Source organism: Chanodichthys erythropterus, chromosome 12 (assembly GCF_024489055.1).
Source record: "Chanodichthys erythropterus isolate Z2021 chromosome 12, ASM2448905v1, whole genome shotgun sequence".
NCBI classification, from domain to species: domain Eukaryota; kingdom Metazoa; phylum Chordata; class Actinopteri; order Cypriniformes; family Xenocyprididae; genus Chanodichthys; species Chanodichthys erythropterus.
In genome coordinates this window covers 41,670,621-41,690,022 of record NC_090232.1, presented here as the reverse complement: position 1 = coordinate 41,690,022, position 19,402 = coordinate 41,670,621, and the positions used below count along the sequence as shown (strand labels likewise).

Below are 19,402 nucleotides of genomic sequence, written 5' to 3'. Positions count from 1 at the left end.
ATGAAACAGACTGGGCTGAATGCCCAGAGGAGAGAAAGCCCCTTCGTTCTAACAGGAGATAAAACGAGGGATGGAAAAGAGGGATGAGGGTAATAACGCAGTCGCCACACTGCCAGACCAGGCTGTCAATCATAGGGCAGCTGGAGAGATTCAACAGACAGGCTGAATTTGCTCCACAAATATACACCAGTGAGTGTTTACTGAATCATCCAGGATTCAGTCTTTAGCAGCCAGAATACAAAAATATTACATATACCTACATATGAAGATATAAGTTGAGACTTTCTGATCAATATTTTTTGCTTCGTTTTTAAAATATGATCACATAACTGGTGCGTGTGCGTGGTAAAAACAAACGGTGCGCACCAGAAAACATGGAGGGAAGCGCTTTTAAGTACCAACGTTTTTAGGGACCAGTTCACAGGGACACGTTTACTTACTGGAGTACGATTTTTCTCCACCTCTGTTAAGATAGCAATCATGATGATAAGTGTGTTCTTTAATTATCAGGGGTGCAACGGATCGCAGTTAATCCTTAGTTAAATGGAGGATTATGAATCAGCGTGTCGAATCAGCGGTTTGGAGCGCCAAAGTCACGTGATTTCAGCAGTTTGGCGGTTTGACACTCGATCCGAATCATGATTCGACACGCTGATTCATTATGCTCCGATGCTTCCTGAAGTAATTTTCGTTATTTTTTTGTTTGGCGCACCAAAAATATTCTCGTCGCTTTATAATATTAATATTAACCCACTGTACTCACATGAACTGATTTTAATATGTTTTTAGTACATTAATGGATCTTGAGAGAGGGAGTGTCATCGCTGGCTATGCAGGCCTCACGGAGCCATCGGATTTCAACAAAAATATCTTAATTTGTGTTCCAAAGATGAACGAAGGTCTTACGGGTGTGGAACGGCATGAGGGTGAGTAATAAATGACATGATTTTCATTTTTGGGTGAACTAACCCTTTAAGACTACCATAATGCTGTTTTATAGTAATAGAATATATACATAATTATGCTTATACAGGTAGCCTATGATATATTTCAGTGAACAGGTTTACTGAAATATCATACCTGTATAAGCATAATTATGTCAATGAATTTATTCAAAACTCTTTTCATTTGAATCATGATTCAATAAGGGTCCAGTCTCCATGTGAGATTGTTGTGTGTTTTGGTAAAAATACACTACTGTTCAAAAGTTTGGGGGTCAACATTTAAAAAAAAAAAAAATAATTAATACTTTCAATCATTAAGGATGCATTAATCACTCTTTCCACAAAAATATGAAGCAGCATAACTGTTTTCAACATTGATAATATGAAATGTTTCTTGAGCAACAAATCATCATATTTTAATGATTTCTGAAGGATCATGTGACAACGAAGACTGGAGTAATGATGCTGAAAATTCAGCTTTGATCACAGGAATAAATTACATATTACTACTGTACTGTATGTTTGATCAAATAAATGCAGCCTTGGTGAACATAAGAGACAGTTTAAAAAAAAAAAAAAAATCTAACCAACACCAAACTTTTGCATTGCTGTTTTTACGGTTTTCTTAAATTGGTGCATAAAATAAAATAAAATAAAATAAAATAAAATAAAATAAAATAAAATAAAATAAAATAAAATAAAATAAAATAAAATAAAATAAAATAAAATAAAATAAAATAAAATAAAATAAAATAAAATAAAATAAAAATATTTAAAATATATTTATTTTTATTTAGTGACAAAGGATTCTGGAAATATGTATGCATTATTTTAATTACTATATTATACTTTTGCGTTTACATAAACATCATAATATACTGAGATATATTGAATATTATCAAAAGGATTTTTTTTTTTGTTATATTACCCATCGCTTCTTTACATACTCTCCATCATATTTATTCTGCAAGGCCATAAGCTGTTAGGCTGCCATTACCTGCCTAATGGGGCTTAAAAGAGCAGACCGTGTCTGTCCCAGGAAAATCAGACCCTCCTTTTATCCAGCACATGGGGCTCAGATAGCCTGATGGAATGGACTTGAATGTGTGTTGAGGAGGAGTGTGTATGTGTCTCTGTAAGCATTTCCTGTAAGCCTATGCCTTGGTAAGCATTTATAAGAATCAAAGTGGTCGCTAGTGAAATCTATGCGTCCTGTATGTACACACACACTGATCCATGCCGTATACTAACTGACTGTGGGCTTTATACTGCTTTGATGCACCTTAAAGCTGCATCCAATCGTTAAGCTTCCTAGAATTCCTGAGAGGTCAATTCCCAAGTGGACATATTTCTCAGAAGTGCTCCCTAAAACAAAGCCTTAAGTTGGTCAAAACTCCCTGGCATCCCTGAAAGCAACCACTAATTTGTGGTCTACATTTAATCACCCATAAAGCTTTCCAGGCTGAAAGCTGTTCCATCTTCGCATCTCCAAGATCCAGATGGCTTTTTGGCAGAAAGCAGAGCTGCAAACCTGGATATGTGTCTTTCCCGGAGTGCAGATCCTGAATATGACAGTGAAATTATGTTTTTTAATTTTTTATTAAGCTTAAAGTGTCATGAAATCCCCTTGTTTTAGCTGGAAAAAGTCTCTAGAAATGTGTGTGTAAAACTGTGGAAAGGTTGGAGTGCGGGGGGTGGGGTTATTAACATAAACAGAGTTGAGGGCACCTTGAAAAATATAATCCAATGACAACAAACGAGGGACAAACACGGAAGGACATTTAAAAGGTTTAATATTTTCATCACGTACACGAGCACTACAGTATCTGAACGGACACGTCAGTTTAACACAGAAACAATAAAGGCATCGTTACGTAACAGACGTAAGGCTCAATCAGTGTCATTATTTGAATATATATTTCATTTGAAGAAGACATGATAAAATGTGCACATACACCATGCTGGTTAATGTTCAAAGCAATAGATTATATGAAAAATGTCTATAAAAACTTGAAACACGCTTACTTCAGTCTGTATATGATCTATGATCCAAGTTACGAGCGTTATTAAAGGGTTAGTTCACCCAAAAATGAAAATTATGCCATTAATGACCTCCGTTCATCTTCGGAACACAAATTAAGATATTTTAGATTTAGTCCGAGAGCTTTCTGTCCCTCCATTGAAAATGTATGTACGGTAGACTGTCCATGTCCAGAAAGGTAATAAAAACATCATCAAAGTAGTCCATGTGACATCAGAGGATCAGTTAGAATATGTTGAAGCATCGAAAATAAATTTTTGGTCAAAAAATGCTTTATTCAGCATTGTCTTCTCTTCCGGAATCCTTTCCATTGAATTGATTCCATTGAATCCTTTCATCTGTCTGCGTTGGTAATGCACTTTTATGTCGCCATGGTTGTTTTTGGCGATTAGGACATCCGTGACATTTTGAAGAATCAAAAGTACATTTTGGTCCAAAAATAACAAAAACTACGACTTTATTCAGCATTGTATTCTCTTCCGGGTCTGTTGTCAATCCGCGTTCACGTCTCCGCTTCTTCTTCTTCTTTCCTGTTTTACGGCGGTTGTCACAGAGATGGAAATTAGCACCCGCCACCAGCCAAATGCGGGTGATTTTGTGTTGTGGTGGGTAAACTCGCTTCACCTACCGGCCACCATGGCGGGTAAATAAAAATAGCATACTGTTTCACCCATAGACTGTAAAAAAATATGGACGTAGTGTCCGTGACGTCACCCATAGAGTTCTGAACAGCAGTTTTGACGCCTAAATGAGGCCGCGGCCATCTTAGCTGCGCGTCACCGCACGTCACTCCCGGATAACTGAAAATGGGCAAAGAGGCGGGGAGATGGTTTGAGCTGATGTGATTGGTTGCTGAAACCACGCCCGCCTAGCTTGGCGTGACCATGTTAGCAGGCAAAGGAGCTATCTATCTATTTTAGATACTATCTAAAATAATAATGAAGACAAGTTTTATCATCAGAACGTTCTAAAGGTTTACTGTCAATCTACGGTGTTTTTAAGATATAGATACTCCAACACCAGTAGTGTTGGGTGTGCAAATAACAACATGGAAAATCAAATGGGACTTCATACCTTTATAATGAAATAGAGATCGCGAGATGAATCCAAACTGTGGCACTTGGGTAAAATATGAGTGTCCATTGCAAAACAAAAAAAATATGTCACATTTCTTCTGAATGATCTGCTCTCTGTCATCGTTCTTCAAGAAAGGATGCAATCTGAACAGCCTTTATGTTGTAAAACTGTATCTAACAAACAAATGAGCCTGTGTCCAAAGTATATTTTTCAAAATAGTGCAAAAGTTTTAGTTATAATATCCAAGCAGTGCTGTCGGATTTTGATATCCTCCCGCCATTGTCATTGTAGTAAATCTCACAACCAAAACTTTCAGCCAATTCCCTGATCCAACAACGTGTGTTCTGTTTCTTCCGCATGCATGCACATCTACACAGACACACATCAGTCTCGAATATTATGCAGCAAGCCATATTTTATAATTGTATAAAATAATCGAGAAAAAAAATGGCTGAGATGCCAAATTCAGCGGCAGCTGAGGTAACATGACGGCTCACAGACAGCAGCGCAATCTACCTGTCACTCAAGTGACCACGCCCTTAATTATGCAGAACTTTAAGGCTTAATATAATTTAAACGGATAAAAAAAAATTCACTCCCCTCAGAGTTGTCATGAAGGGCAAAAATAGCAGTATAGACCAAAACCACAATTTGAACCAACTTGTAAACATGTTTTTTTCTGCTATAAACTTGGCCAATTTAAAATGGGACTCTATGAGATTCTGCTCTCTTTTGAGGCCTGTCCCTAGCGGCCAGTCGATGAATCGCAGTTTAAGTTACTTCCGTATTGGCTTCACGAGAGAAAGGGGGAGGTTGCCGCTTGGTTTCACCTGGACGGCGGACACTTTTAGAGGAGGCACACCTTCAAACAAAATGTGGCGTTACATCGCACGCGGTGTGTTTGGCTTCCCATAGTTGTGTTCACACCGCCGGCGGCGAGAGCGTCAAAGTGAAGTCATTCATTTTCAATGTGAGCCGGCGAGTGCAGTGCGGTGCGGCGCGGCGCAGCACGTCCTGGACGTTGAGAGCATCGAGGGGAGTTGAAATCAGGTCAACTTTATGGTAATGAGCTATGACGCGGTTCGCCGGCAACCAATCGGAATGTACAGGTCCTCGCTTGAGAGGATTCCGATTGTTTGCCGCAACTTGTCATTCACTTTGACCCTCCTGCCGGCGGCGGTTTGAACGAACAGTACTGAAATGTATATCAGTTCATGGTTTGTGTGTGTATAAGAGAGAAAGAGAAAATGTCAGTATTTCATTGAGACTTGAGATTAAATAAACTGGTTAAGTATTGTAGATCTTGTAGTATTAATTTTCACATGCAGTTACACATTGTCGGTTAAAAACAAGAAAGTGGCTGGTAAAAACATTGAGTGGCTGGTAGATTTTGAAATCCACCAGCCACAGTGGCCAGTAGACAAAAAAGTTAATTTCCATCCCTGAGTTGGCATCCAGCTTATTGGTGCATTACCGCCCCCTTCTGCTCCGGAGTGTGGTTCACGACTCCGCAGTGACGCTGCTGATGTAAGACGCTGCTGACGTGTTATCCGGTGCGCCCGAGCTTCGTTTACAGCCTGAGGGAGACGCACGCTGTATTCAAGCTATTCTACATTGTTTGTATTTTGGTATTGCTATATTTTTTTAAAATGGTGCGAAAGTGTGCATGACACGGATGTCCTAATCGCCAAAAACAACGACGCAAAAGTGCATTACCAACGACGACAGTTGAAAGGATTCAATGGAATCAATTCAATGGAATCAATTCAATGGAAAGGATTCCAGAAGAGAAGACAATGCTGAATAAAGTCGTAGTTTTTGTTATTTTTGGACCAAAATGTATTTTCGATGCTTCAACATATTCTAACTAACCCTCTGATGTCACATGGACTACTTTGATGATGTTTTTATTACCTTTCTGGACATGGACAGTCTACCGTACATACATTTTCAATGGAGGGACGGAAATCTCTCGGACTAAATCTAAAATATCTTAAACTGTGTTCTGAAGATGAAACAAGGTCTTACGGGTTTGGAATGACATGAGGGTGTGTCATTAATGACATCATTTTAATTTTTTGGGGAACTAACCCTTTAAAGGGGACCTATAATGCCCCTTTTACAAGATGTAATATAAGTCTCTGATGTCCCCAGAATGTGTCTGTAAAATTTCAGCTCAAAACACCCCACAGATCATTTATTATAGCTTGTCAAATTTGGGTGTGAGCAAAAACATAAGCAGTTTTTTTGTGTGTGTCCCTTTAAATGCAAATAAGCTGCTGCTCCTGCCCCTTTTCCAAAAGAGGGCAGAGCTTTAACAGCTCACAATTTGGATGCTCAACAACAACAAAGCTGGAGAATCTCACGCAGTCAAAATGAGGATTGCCAGTGACACTATGTAAATGTCCTCTTGTGAAATGAGATGCTGCATTTAAACATGAGCTGCAGGTTTTAACTGCCCAGTCCTTCAGTAACAACCTTTTTACACTGTTACATATTTATAAACAATCCACACTAAAATATGCCTGAAATAAGAAACCTATATATATTTTTGCACATAAACTTAAAGCCACTTATACCTAAATTTGGTTTACATTAGAAGGATCTGCAGAGTGTCTGGTGCTACTCAAAGCCAAAAAAAAATGTTATACTGTTTTCCTTATTTTACCTTTGGTGTTTAGATTCTATTCATATGACCTTACGGTGACTAAACAGGCCAGGTTACTGAACACATAATAGGTGTTCATTGTGTTCAAATGGCAAAAATTTGCAGAAGAATGCAATGGAACAAACCATTTTTGTTTCAATATATACACTTTTCTCTAAGGAGGAAGTTTTGAGTTCTGAAACTGAAAGGTACAGAATTAATACCGCTTTTTAATGATACAATGAACTCGTTTATTGCAAAAAAAAATATATATATATATATATATATATATATATATATATATATATATATATCAAGGAATGCTTTATTCCTCGTTGAAATGACTCATTTCATTTTATAATATTGTTGTACAGCTGTACAATGAAATTTAGTCTCATTCAAGTGCACACACATATGAAAATTTACAATTTAAACAAATGTAACCAGTGCAAATATGTACAGTAAAACAGTGCAACGTAAATTGATATGTATAGAATGTGATGAAAAAGTTACTGAAATTGCTGTCAAACTGAGCCGCTAATATTGTTGTCCAGCACTTTAAGCTAAAGTATAAACACTCAATTCTCTTATTTTCCAGTTAACGAGCTGAAAAGTGGTGACCTTTTTGCGAAATCTCTAGCTGTCTGGGGTGGAGTGCCTCTGAAACCCAGATCAGCTGGAGCTTGAAAATGGCTTGTTTATTTTCAGCAGTGAAAGAGGGGAAGTGAAACTAATACGCACACATTTTGTTTTGACTTCATAGAACAGCAGATGGTTTCCGTGCTGTACCAACAATAATACGACAGCTCAAAACTTCTTTTATGCTTTTTTTCCATTTAAGTTGCTTTGGGCAAGAACCGGAGACATGAAAACAATAACTCCCAAACCACAAAGCAAATATGAACTCCTGTGAGTACGCTGGAACCTAGTGAGTAACTGACAATGAAAACAAATCTAATCCTGTTATGGTTTAGATAACACATCACATTTACTTTTTGTTGGGCAAAGAATTAGTGTTAAGTAAAGTGTTTAAGTGTTGATCGCATTGTGCAAACTACATTTAAAATCAAAGTTTTCACACAGGAGTTCTCTTTACGATAAATGAACAATCTTAGCCAACTTTAAGTGCAAAAAAATGAAGCAAAAAAAGAAAAAAATCTACTTTCATAGAGTACCTCAGGGATGATGTGTTTTTGTAGGCCAACCCGGCGGTGCACGGGTTCCCTCAATCGAAAGCCTATGCATTTTTCCCATAGACTTTTGGAAAATCGCAAAAAATAAGCTCTGTGTTTAACAAAGGGTTATGACACTTACATGTTTGGTCTATCAAGATAATCTTTTCAAGTTAACACAACATTCATATATTTTGAAGCCTAAATAAAGTCGTCAGATATAAAAAGCTAACAGTAGGCTATAAACGGACTACAGCACACCATGGTCGCGGATCAACATCACCACCACCAAGCTTCCTCAAACTTTATTAAAAAAACTACTTTATTTAAAAACATGCTGATTATGATCTGCACTGTGTATGAATATTTGTCCACTTTTTGTCATGATGATGTCTAATATCCCCGCCAAAGGAAGTAGTCCCTTTTAGCAACTTGTTAGCAACCGCTGTTTTTAAGACATGGGTTAAAGCGGGTTATAACTGGTGTTTTATTTCATAGATCAAAACGTGAAAATATTTATAAGTTGCGTCCCAAATGACGCACTATACACTATGCACTTATACACTATGTGCTTATGCACTATGTACTCATCCATGAAGTGCGTGAATTGTATAGACCCCTTAAAAGTTTGTAAACATTGCAACGTTTCCTGGTGGGCGGGGCTTAGCTGGAGGCAAATAGAGGCGCTGGACTCTAGCATGTTTTAGGAGGGATTTATTAAACATAGATGCAGAAGAAGGTTCAGAACTGTCCGAATATGTTCAGTCACTGACTCTGCGGGACCGTGACAGCTATTTTTGTAAATTAACTACAAAAATATTTCCTAGACAACATATGAATTACTTTCAGGTGGTTCGGGGAATTTTGTCAAGGCTTATTGTCTAATGTAACCTAACGCTGGGCTAACTATGATTATGGCTAACAATGTGGATTATTTTAAGAGACCATTCAAAGGATGGCACACACATCTATCGCTGTATGTTTGGTTAACATTTAAGCTAGCTAGTGCGCTGAAAGTTGGCGACTTTTCACCTATAAAACAGAAACTTGCTGATTTGTACTAGATAAAACCAACACACCATTACATGCATCGATTATTTTACCTGATATGAAGTGTGCACTGCAAACACAAGTATTATTTATGATCATCTCCGTCCAGTCTGTACGCCGTATTGCTTTCAACCACAATTATCTTTTTGATTTCTGTGAAGGAATGTCTGCCGGGATCTGGTAAAACTTTAGTTTTGAACCAAAAGTCCTGTTCCTTCTATTCTGGCAGCCAATAACACAACAAGACATTTTAAAGTCAAAACTTTTAGCGCGCCTACTATGAGATCTTATTTATGTTTTGCCTCCAGCTAGAGCGGTGACGTCAAGGTGACGTAGGCAATTAATGGGTCTATATTTTGTCATTTAACATCGGAGTCTGATACCCTCTGCGCCTCCACTACGTAATTAAAGCTGCGACAGTTGAGCGCGTGAAGTGTCCAACATTCCACACTTTTGCTGCGTCCCAATTCGCATACTATCCGTCCTAAATAGTATTCGAAAAAAGAATTAGTATGTCCCAAATCGTAGTATGTTGAAATGAGTATTCCAAAGATACCCGGATGGTCTACTTTTTCCGGTTAGAATTCGAAGTGCAGATCCGTGCACACTTCTAACCGGTAATATTGGTGCGTTCAAAGTCCTCTAGAGAAGTTCGTATTTACGAGGTGGGAAGTCGTGTGTACGACGGTAGGTGCGTTCAAGTCACTTTCCTCGGAGTATAATGGCGGTGTGCCTTCTCTAAATGAATTACACAAAATAACACTTGTGTGCATTAGTTGTATGTTGCTTTTTTATGTTTTTTAATTCATTTATGAAGCCATTGTAAACTTTATTGTTACATAATACATTTTTATACTGTGATGCTATCATATTTTTTGCTGGGAATCAGCTTACTTCGTTGTAAATAGAAAAGCCTGACAATGTCACTGCTAAATACCTGCAGGTATTGTGGTATTTCGCTATGTTTCTGACTGACACGCCCCCAACTCGTACAGATCGGAGCTTAAAGAAAATTACGAGCTTCCCACTGGTATTTACGACATTATGGTGGCGTTCATGTCGGTTCTGCTCGTAAATACGATCTTTCCGACATGACTTGAACGCACCATATTGCCCATAACACATTGCGCTGTGGACGAGGATTCGATTAGAACTACAAATACGAGTAAAAAGGGGTAAAAAACTACAAACATGACGGATGTGCGAGTCCGCCGGTTAAGCAGAGCGGTAAAGATAAAGGGGCTTGAATGATTAATAATCAGTATCTAACCTGACGAAAATATGTTTATTAAATGTTATCCAAATTATATTTCATTTGCAACAGCATTGTGAACTTTTATAACGATGCGTTTGTTCATTAATTTTTAAATGCATCATTATGCAAAGACGAGGAGAGTTATTGCATGAAAGACCCATGACTGGCAGATCAACGTGCGACTACATTTATCTCCGAAACGGTAGGAAATAAAATTTAAATAAATGTGGAGGATTTTAACTGTGACAAGATGATTGACAGTGTAGTTTAAACAGTTACAGGTTGCGTAACTAAGCGACAGAACGTCCGTTAATGACGCAATTATGACGAGGTAGTATGTCTCAAAGCTTGCATACTCTTCTGCTACACACTCAAAAGTATGTACTTTTTCTTTACAAAAACAGTACATACTTTTAGGACGTAGTATAAGTAGGCGAATTGGGACGCAGCATTAAAGTTTTTTCTTTTTGGAATTTTCAGTGTGAACGCACTACTCGCACTATTTGTACTTAAAAGCGTCACAGAATAGTGCATAAGTACGCGAATTGGGACGCACCTAGACTTTAAGGCGTTGGAACCAGAAGTCCTAAAATGCTAACTCGCTCCCGGGTTTTGCCTACAAAAACACGTGATCCCTGAGGTACTCTATTAGCATTCACACTGTCCCTGGCCATGAAAATGGATTCGGGTATTTTAGGCGCCCTTCACATTCACACTGTCATTTTACTCCTTGGAATATAACTCATATGGACCAAGTATATGATACTTTTAATGTGTTTTTGTTTGTTTTCTTATATTTTGGCGCTTGAAAGCTCCAGTCCCCATTCATTGAAAACAAATTTTCAACCGTTTTGCTAATTTAAATGACACGCCCTCCCCAGAACCCCGCCCTCCGAAGTCAAGCCAGCCAACCCGATGTCCGCAAACCCGAACGCGTTAAATAATTGACAGAGGGAGCTTCTGATTGGCTCAAAAGTGACAGCTGTGATTTCTCAGTCAGGACGTCGTCGATTTCAGTCATGTCATGTAGTAGATACATTATATATGGGGTGATAAAAATAAATCGATTTTATAAAAAACGCCTCACCTGCATCCTCCGCCGGCGGATAATACCGGAGTCATCCATTGCATCGCTCATCGTGTCTGTCTTGATTAAAACCCTCCACCGGTCACATCTGAGTCCACGTGGTGACAGACGCCTACAGGCTGATGTTCAGAAGTTTTACTCCGTTTGTTTTCCCCCTCAGGTAGAGAAGATCATGGGCGTTGCAAAGAGATGCGCGAGACACATCAACAACAAACACACCGCTGATGGAAAGTAACCGTTAAAAAATAAACCGGAATATCGTATAATAATGATTTAAACGCTCCGGTCTCAGCGACCAGGGTCAAAGTGCCTGGTTTTTACGGTCAGAAACGAGTAAAACATTCATCTTGAGTGATCTCGATCTTCACTTTTTCTGTCCGCGCGGGCACGACCGAGGCGCGTCCTTTCGGAGAGAGGTCTTTTTGGACATCTGGAGCACTAACGAGGCATCCAGCCGCACTAATGGACCACGGTCTGTCCCCCAGAGGACATCGCCATCATATCATATTCGCTGGCTGGCAGCTGGATCAGTAATGGCTTCATTTATGTGAAATGCATCCTGCTCTGATTGTTGCCTTGAGCTTCTGAATGAATGAAGTACAGTAATCATTCCTTCCTGTGGTACACTGATGAGTGCACGTGAAATCTGCACTAGCTGCCGCCTCTGCTGATATATCCAAATACACACACTGCTACCCTGGAGAATGCGCGTGTAATGAATCTGCTCACTCTCAAGGAGAAGCACGTTAACCCTTTGAGCTCTGAGCTGAAGTAAACATGTAGGTGGCGCCCGTCATAAGTCAATCTCAGGAAATTAGTGCAGAGCTATTTTGGGACACTTCAAGGATTAGTTCACTTTCAAATTAAAATTTCATGATAATTTACTCACCATCATGTCATCAAAGATGTTTATGTCTTTCTTTCTTCAGAAATTAAGGTTTTTTGATGAAAACATTCCAGGATTTTTCTCCATATAGTGGACTTCAATGGAGCCCAAACGGTTGAAGGTCAAAATGACAGTTTCAGTGCAGCTTCAATGGTTTCAAACGATCCCAGACGAGGAAAAAGGGTCTTATCTAGCGAAACGATCAGTCATTTTCTAAAAAATAAAAAATTATATACTTTTAAACATAAAGGCTCATCTTGAACTAGCTCTGTTCTTCTTCTCTATTAGAATTCCTGCAGTGTAGACACTGCTAAGTGTATTACTGCCCTCCACAGGTCAAAGTTTGAATTAATTGTTAGATACTTGCACTAGCATATTATATATGACAATGTAGTTCAAACTTTGAACTGTGGAGGGCAGTAATACGCTTAGCAGTGTCTACACTGCAGGAATTCTAATAGAGAAGAAGAAGAGAGCTAGTTCAAGATGAGCATTTATGGTTAAAATTTTATCATTTAAAAAAATTGTTTTTTAGAAAATCACAGATCGTTTAGCTAGATAAGACCCTTATTTCTCATCTGGGATTGTTTAAAGCTCTTTAAAGCTGCACTGAAACTGTAATTTTGACCTTCAACCGTTTGGAGTCCATTGAAGTCCACTATAAGGAGAATAATCCTGGAATTCATTTCTTTTTGACTGAAGAAAAACAAACATCTTGGATGACATGAGGGTGAATAAATTATCAGGAAATTTTAATTTGAAAGTGAACTAATCCATTAATATATACATATATATAATACATATATAAGACTTCTGTCCACCGTCAAAAGCGCCTGCAGTGGAAGTGGAAGGTCACTTGCTCCGATGAGTCCCATTTTCTTTTACATCACGTGGATGGGAGTGTCTGTGAAGCATCGTTTACCTGAGGAAGTGATGGCACCAGGATCACTGTGGGACGACGACAAGCCGCTGGAGGAAGTGTGATGCTCTGGGCAATGTTATGCTGAGAAAACCCTGGGTGCGGCCATTCATGTGGATGTAAATTCGATACGTGCCACTTACCTAAACATTGTTGCAGACCAGGGGCCATATTTACAAACAGGCTTATAATATTAAGATAGAACCACTGTACTCACATGAACTGATTTAAATATGTTTTTAGTAGATTAATGGATCTTGAGAGAGGAAATGTCATTGCTCCCTATGGAGGCCTCACGAAGCCATCGGATTTCAACTAAAAAATCTTAATTTGTGTTCCGAAGATTAATGAAGGTCTTACGGGTGTTGAACGACATGAGGGTGAGTAATAAATGACAGAAATTTCATTTTTGGGTGAACTAACCCTTTAACTGTCACGGCATTTGAATGCATTGTTTCCTGCTTGTCTCGTGTCACTGTTTTGTGTGTGTGTGTGAGTGGGCGTGCGTGCGTGCCCAAGCCACGTGGATGATCAGTGCTTCCAGCTGACACTCATCACAGCACCAGCTGCAGCTCATTCACTCACCCTTTATATGCTCACTCATTTCTCATCTCCTTTGTCAGATCGTTGTTTGATGTCTCTGTGCTCCATCCCGTTCCTGTTGGCGTTCCAGTCTTGTGCTTCCTGTTCGGTGTCTTCGTGGACTTCGTTCTATGTCTGGATTCAGCCATCATCATCACCAGCACACTTGGCACTTCAACTCACTTTGTTCTACGCTGACCATCTCAGTCCCTCCGCCACCCAGCTTCCTTTGTTCAGGGACTTTGCTCTTTTATATATCAATAAACGTGTTAACTTACTATTGCTTCCTGTATTCTGTCATGACATTAACATCTTAAGTAGCTCCTAACTTGCCGATAGAGAAACTCTTAAAAATAATGGGCATATCAGTCCTAAATTTTTGCTCTAAGAGTATGTCACAAAGCATTTTAGCGTTAAAACTAGCTCCTAAATTTGTGAAAAGTTATAAGTAGTCAAGAGGACTCTTAAGTCACTCAGACCAAATCACGAACAATCCTAAAACTGCTTTCGGCAATCCGCCCAAAGACGCAGTACACCTTTGAGGCAATAGGTGATAGAGACTTGGGTGCTGAACCTTTTCTTCATAAATGCAATAAATATTTTGATTTATACATTTTAATCTGTAATGATAACATAAAGGTTAATTTATGTACAGGCAATAATATGTAATTAATGATGGAGAATAAAGCATAGTCAGCACCGATAGCCTTGTGGGCAGCTCAAGTGACACGAGTTCACGTTCCGACTCATTCAGGCGTAATAATCAAGGAACTTTGCTGCCGTATCATGGCTGCAGCAGTGCAATGATATTACGCAGCGCCCGTGAGCCCCTGCTTGCACAGGGAGCGTGTCTTGCAACCATGGAGACGTTTGTGAGAGACGCTGCGTAATATCATTGCACTGCTGCAGCCATGATACGGCAGCAACGTTCCTTGATTATTACGCCTGAATGAGAGTATAGTTCCTAGCCATATCAGCCTAGAAAATCACAACTTTTCATTTTCTGTCGGTCTTAGTACACGATTTAACTACAGAAGAGTCAAGTTTTAAATAGGAAAAATATCAAAACTCTTTGGTCATTTTTAAGCGCGATGCTAACGGTCTAATCAGATTCAATGAACTATGCTAAGCTATGCTAAAAGTGGTACCGCCAGAACCGGAGATCGGCTGAATGGATTCGAAAACGGTAAAACTCAACTGTTTAACTCTAGGGGAGTTGGAAAATGAGCCTATTTTCAAAAAAAGTGGAGTGTACCTTTAAGACTTCTCTATATTCCTCAGTAAAAGTTGGTCTCAGCAGCTTTATGAATAGTTTTTTTTTACAATAATACAATAATATTAATAAATAAAACTGGACAAGCACATTACAGAGCATGTTACATTCCATCTTGCATTATTCATCCCTTCACTGGCTCTACAGATCCCTTTCATATACAGCTGTTGAGTAAACATTACCAATACACATTTTACAGCAAAACCACAAACACAACAACGAAACAAACATGTATAGAGATCTATTTCCCTATAGTGGCCAAAAGAGATGCAGCTAAACTGTAATCAGGAGATTCTTTCTTACCAAGAAAGGGCTGTAGTGTGTTTGAGGTTATAAATTAAATATCAAGATATATATATAATAATAATGCAAAATAATCAAATGTAAACTACCCTATAGTTATATATGAGTGATTGATAAAAGAGTGTGGATCAGCTGTATTTTAGACATCAACTGTGTCTGTGTGTGTCCATGTGGATGTGTGCGAGTGGAAATATTAGACTTCCCCCAAGCTAAAGCGTGGGTTCCTTGTTTAGTTTAGATGAAATCTGTTACCTATTTCATTGAAAGACAATATGTTCCTTTGAACAGTTTAAGTGTTGAGGGGGGATTGTTCACCTGACAATGACAACAGTGTCAAACTAGACGGCAGAACGTGCCGTATCCTAGAAACATGTCAGACATAGAAATGAGCCAAAACAGCTGCTATTCTCTCTCTGAGCAAAGTCCATTATGACGTCACATTGCATCTTCATACAAGCACTTTGCTGGATCATGGTGGGAATATCACAAAATCTGTCAAGAATGCATCATATTTCACCCCAAAATTTAAAAAAATGACATTATGCTGAAAGTAAATGATGCACATTTTAAGACAATTATGAAATGTGACATTTATATTGATATAATATATAACATGTGTGTGTGTTCTTGTATATATGGTTTATGAGGACACAAATGTGTATAATAACATGGGTATTACAACGTAAACATGGTTTATGAGGACACTTCCTGTGTCCTCATACATCAAATGGCTTAAAAAACTAAATTGTTTTTTGAAATTCAAAAAATGCAGACAGTTTTGTGTGATGGGTAGGTTTAGGGGTAGGGTTAGTGTAGGGGGATAGAATATACAGTTTGTACAGTATAAAAAAATCATTACGTCTATGGAGAGTCCCCATAAACCACATATACAAGTATGTGTGTGTATACTCTCTATACAGGCTCAGACTATGTAAATTCTTAACTGAAAATGATGTGTCAAACCAGTGTGTTAATTTGCATGTTTCTTTTAACATTAAATGGCACAATGACTCTCTCACACATATTCTTTCACTTGCACACACACACACATTCAAAAGCTGTAGGCAAACAGAATGCAATCAACCATATACAAGAAAAGATGCACCCACAAGGAATCTGTAATCAAAAGCTCTGCTGCCGTAGAAACCATTACATGACAGAAAGACAAACACCACAGAAAACTACATCAAATCCTCCACAAACACTGAGAAACACACCAGTAATCAGCTTACAGTATAATGCTTTTCTCAAGATTTTAAATCAGAGCCACTGCTTTCTATATAAAATAAGGAGGAGAGTGAAGTATCAAAGAGTTCTTATGAACCCACCCGGTTCTGTGCTTCTCAACTGGTGGACTGCAACCCAAAAATGGGCCACAGATCTGTTCTGATCAAGGACAGTGGAGGAAAAGCAAAGCTAAATGAAAATAATAAAATAATACTTAAAGGGTTAGTTCAGCCAAAAATGAAAATAATGTAATTAATTACTCACCCTCATGTTGTTCTACACCCGTAAGACCTTCATTCATCTTCAGAACACAAATTAAGATATTTTTGATGAAATTCGATGACTCAGTGAGGCCTGCATTCACAGCAATGACATTTTCTCTCTCAAGATCCATTAAGGTACTAAAAACATATTTAAATCAGTTCATGTGAGTACAGTGGTTCAATATTAATATTATAAAGCAACGAGAATTTTTTTGGTGCGCCAGAAAAAACAAAATAATGACTTTTCAACAATATAGTGATGGGCCGATTTCAAAACACTGCTTCAGAGCTTTACGAATCAAATCAGTGACTCGGAGTGCCAAAGTCACATGATTTCAGCAGTTTAGCCGTTTGATAGGAGATCCGAATCACTGATTTGATTCGTAAAGCTCTGAAGCAGTGTTTTGAAATCGGCCCATCACTATATTGTTGAAAAGTTGTTATTTTGGGGTTTTTTGGTGCACAAAAAGTATTCTCGTGGCTTTATAATATTAAGATAGAACCACTTGAACTCACATGAACTGATTTAAATATGTTTTTAGTACCTTTATGTAGCCTGGGTGCCAGCCCGAACCCCGCCCACAACATTTTTTGGACGGGAAGTTCGGTCTGGACTCGATCCATTGTGGAGTAATTATGCTCGGCTCCCAGAAGGCCGAACCAATCAAATTGCCAGGGCGGGCTTTAATCGATGATGGACAGGCTATCTGCGGTTACGTAACCACCCACGTCATCAAAGAGCGCTTGGGGAGTTTGATTGACAAGCGATCTAACCAATCAGAACGCCGCATCCGCCATTTTGTCCAACAAAGCAGTCAGGAGTTAGAAGATTGGTGGAGTTAAACTTGAAAAATTGTGCATATTGACGTCTTTCCGCGTTTGAAACAACATTCATTCTCATGTTCATTCATGTTTATTTGATGCTATAAAAGGACTAGTAGGAAGAGATGATCGGTTCACGAGCCTCTTGAGCTGAGGCGCTACAGCAATCTGTCACGATCATGGTCACAACACATTAAAGAGCCACAAAATGGTTTTTATTGTTTGATTTTTTTTAATAACTACACAGTTTGAAAGCTGGGACTTTGTTTAATATCATAAGTAACCTGCTCTGTCTCGTCTGTCGATGTGTTGTCAGTTTCTTCTTTGCTCCGCGATGTATTTTCCACTCTGTGTGGCGTGACAGCGCCACGGCTTGTCGGACAAAGCAACAGTAACTAAGGGGGACGAGTCTTTGCAAAAGGTCAATTAGTTTACAACAATGATGGCTGTTGAAGAACTGAGATGTGTAGATTCCGCCATCGCGTCCGTTATAGAAGATATCGACAGCGTATTAATTTTAAAAGAGGAACAGAGGACCGCAATCAAGGCATTTGTCGATGGGAAAGATGTCTTTGCCGTCCTTCCTACGGGATTCGGCAAAAGTTTGATTTATCAGCTGGCCCCGATGGTCGCTAAGAAGAGTTCTGTTGACAACTATGCGTCGCTCAACATACGTCACTTACTCTGTAGCTCTGATTGGTTGTAGGTCTATCCAATTGAGGTCTTTCCTGGATCGGTTGAAATACGCCCCCAATAATCAAAGCCCAATGGAGCAGTATCAGACTCATATTCTGACTAGAATTGAGTATGACCACGTCAGGCTAACCTTTATGGATCTTGAGAGAGGAAATGTCAATGCTTTGAATGCAGGCCTCACTGAGCCATCAGATTTAAAGGTGCTAAAGAGGATTTTTTCGTCGACTGAGAAACCAAAGACTGTTACTGAGTTTTTGAAATGAGCGCATGCGTAAGAACAACGCCCCCTCCTTTCGAGGGAACGGCTCCCAAAACTCGTGCACAAGTATTGGAACACAAGTGTTTAGCACCGGCATTCGCTGTGTCATGTTCGTGGATTCATTTTCTCGGACTCACCGCAGGTAACTCATAATCTGCAGTTGTTACTCCTGTCTCCTGACAAAAACATTGCATGCGGCACCTGTGGAGTGTGGAAAGTTACTGGAGCACGCAGCTGCGCACGTCTCTCACAAAAAATGTCACAGCAGTGATTGACAAGCCAGAGGGCCAATCGTTTACGTGATGATCGCGTAAACGATTGGCTGATGTTTTTAAGGCCCTACCTCGTGCACAGTTTCAAGTAATATTGCAAAAATGTATAAAACAAAACATCCTCTTTAGCACCTTTAACCAAAATATTTTAATTTGTGTTCCGAAGATGAAGTTTTGCCTTTTTGTCGCCATCTCTGTTCGAAACCTGCAATTGCAGATATTTGCAGAATTGTCATCTTTATGTGGAGAAAAAAAAGCATTCTATTAATGGGTATAAATACAGTAAAGTCTTCAGCTAGTTAGCTTGAGATCTTTCCATCTACACTGGTTATATCTCATAAGTCTAGTTAATGTTTTATGAGCAGTAGGATAACCATATTCATCCGCACAGTCTGCTGAGCCGAAGCACAACCAAAACAATGTTCTTCCACAAAGTGCATGCAGTTTTGTTTTCTAACCACTAAAGGGCCAAAAGTTACTGTACCTTTACAGCAAAATGATCATTATCAAATTATTATTCATTTTATTATTTTTTAAAGATACTGACAGGACACTTCAACATAAGAGCACACATATTTCAGAGTCTTCACAAGCATGCAAGTCTGGCTTACCATCAGGTGAAAGAAT

General features: G+C 38.9%; 1 protein-coding gene across 1 annotated transcript in view; it reads right to left on the bottom strand.

Moving 5' to 3' along the window:
* mast1a (microtubule associated serine/threonine kinase 1a) overlaps positions 1-12,116 on the bottom strand; it is an 83,311-nt gene extending 71,195 nt beyond the window's left edge. The window contains exon 1 of the mRNA XM_067405175.1: positions 11,274-12,116. Within this exon, the coding sequence (XP_067261276.1) occupies positions 11,274-11,324 (51 nt within the window). The 5' untranslated portion in view covers positions 11,325-12,116. The remainder of the gene's footprint in view (positions 1-11,273) is intronic.
* Positions 12,117-19,402: the final 7,286 nt, after the last annotated feature.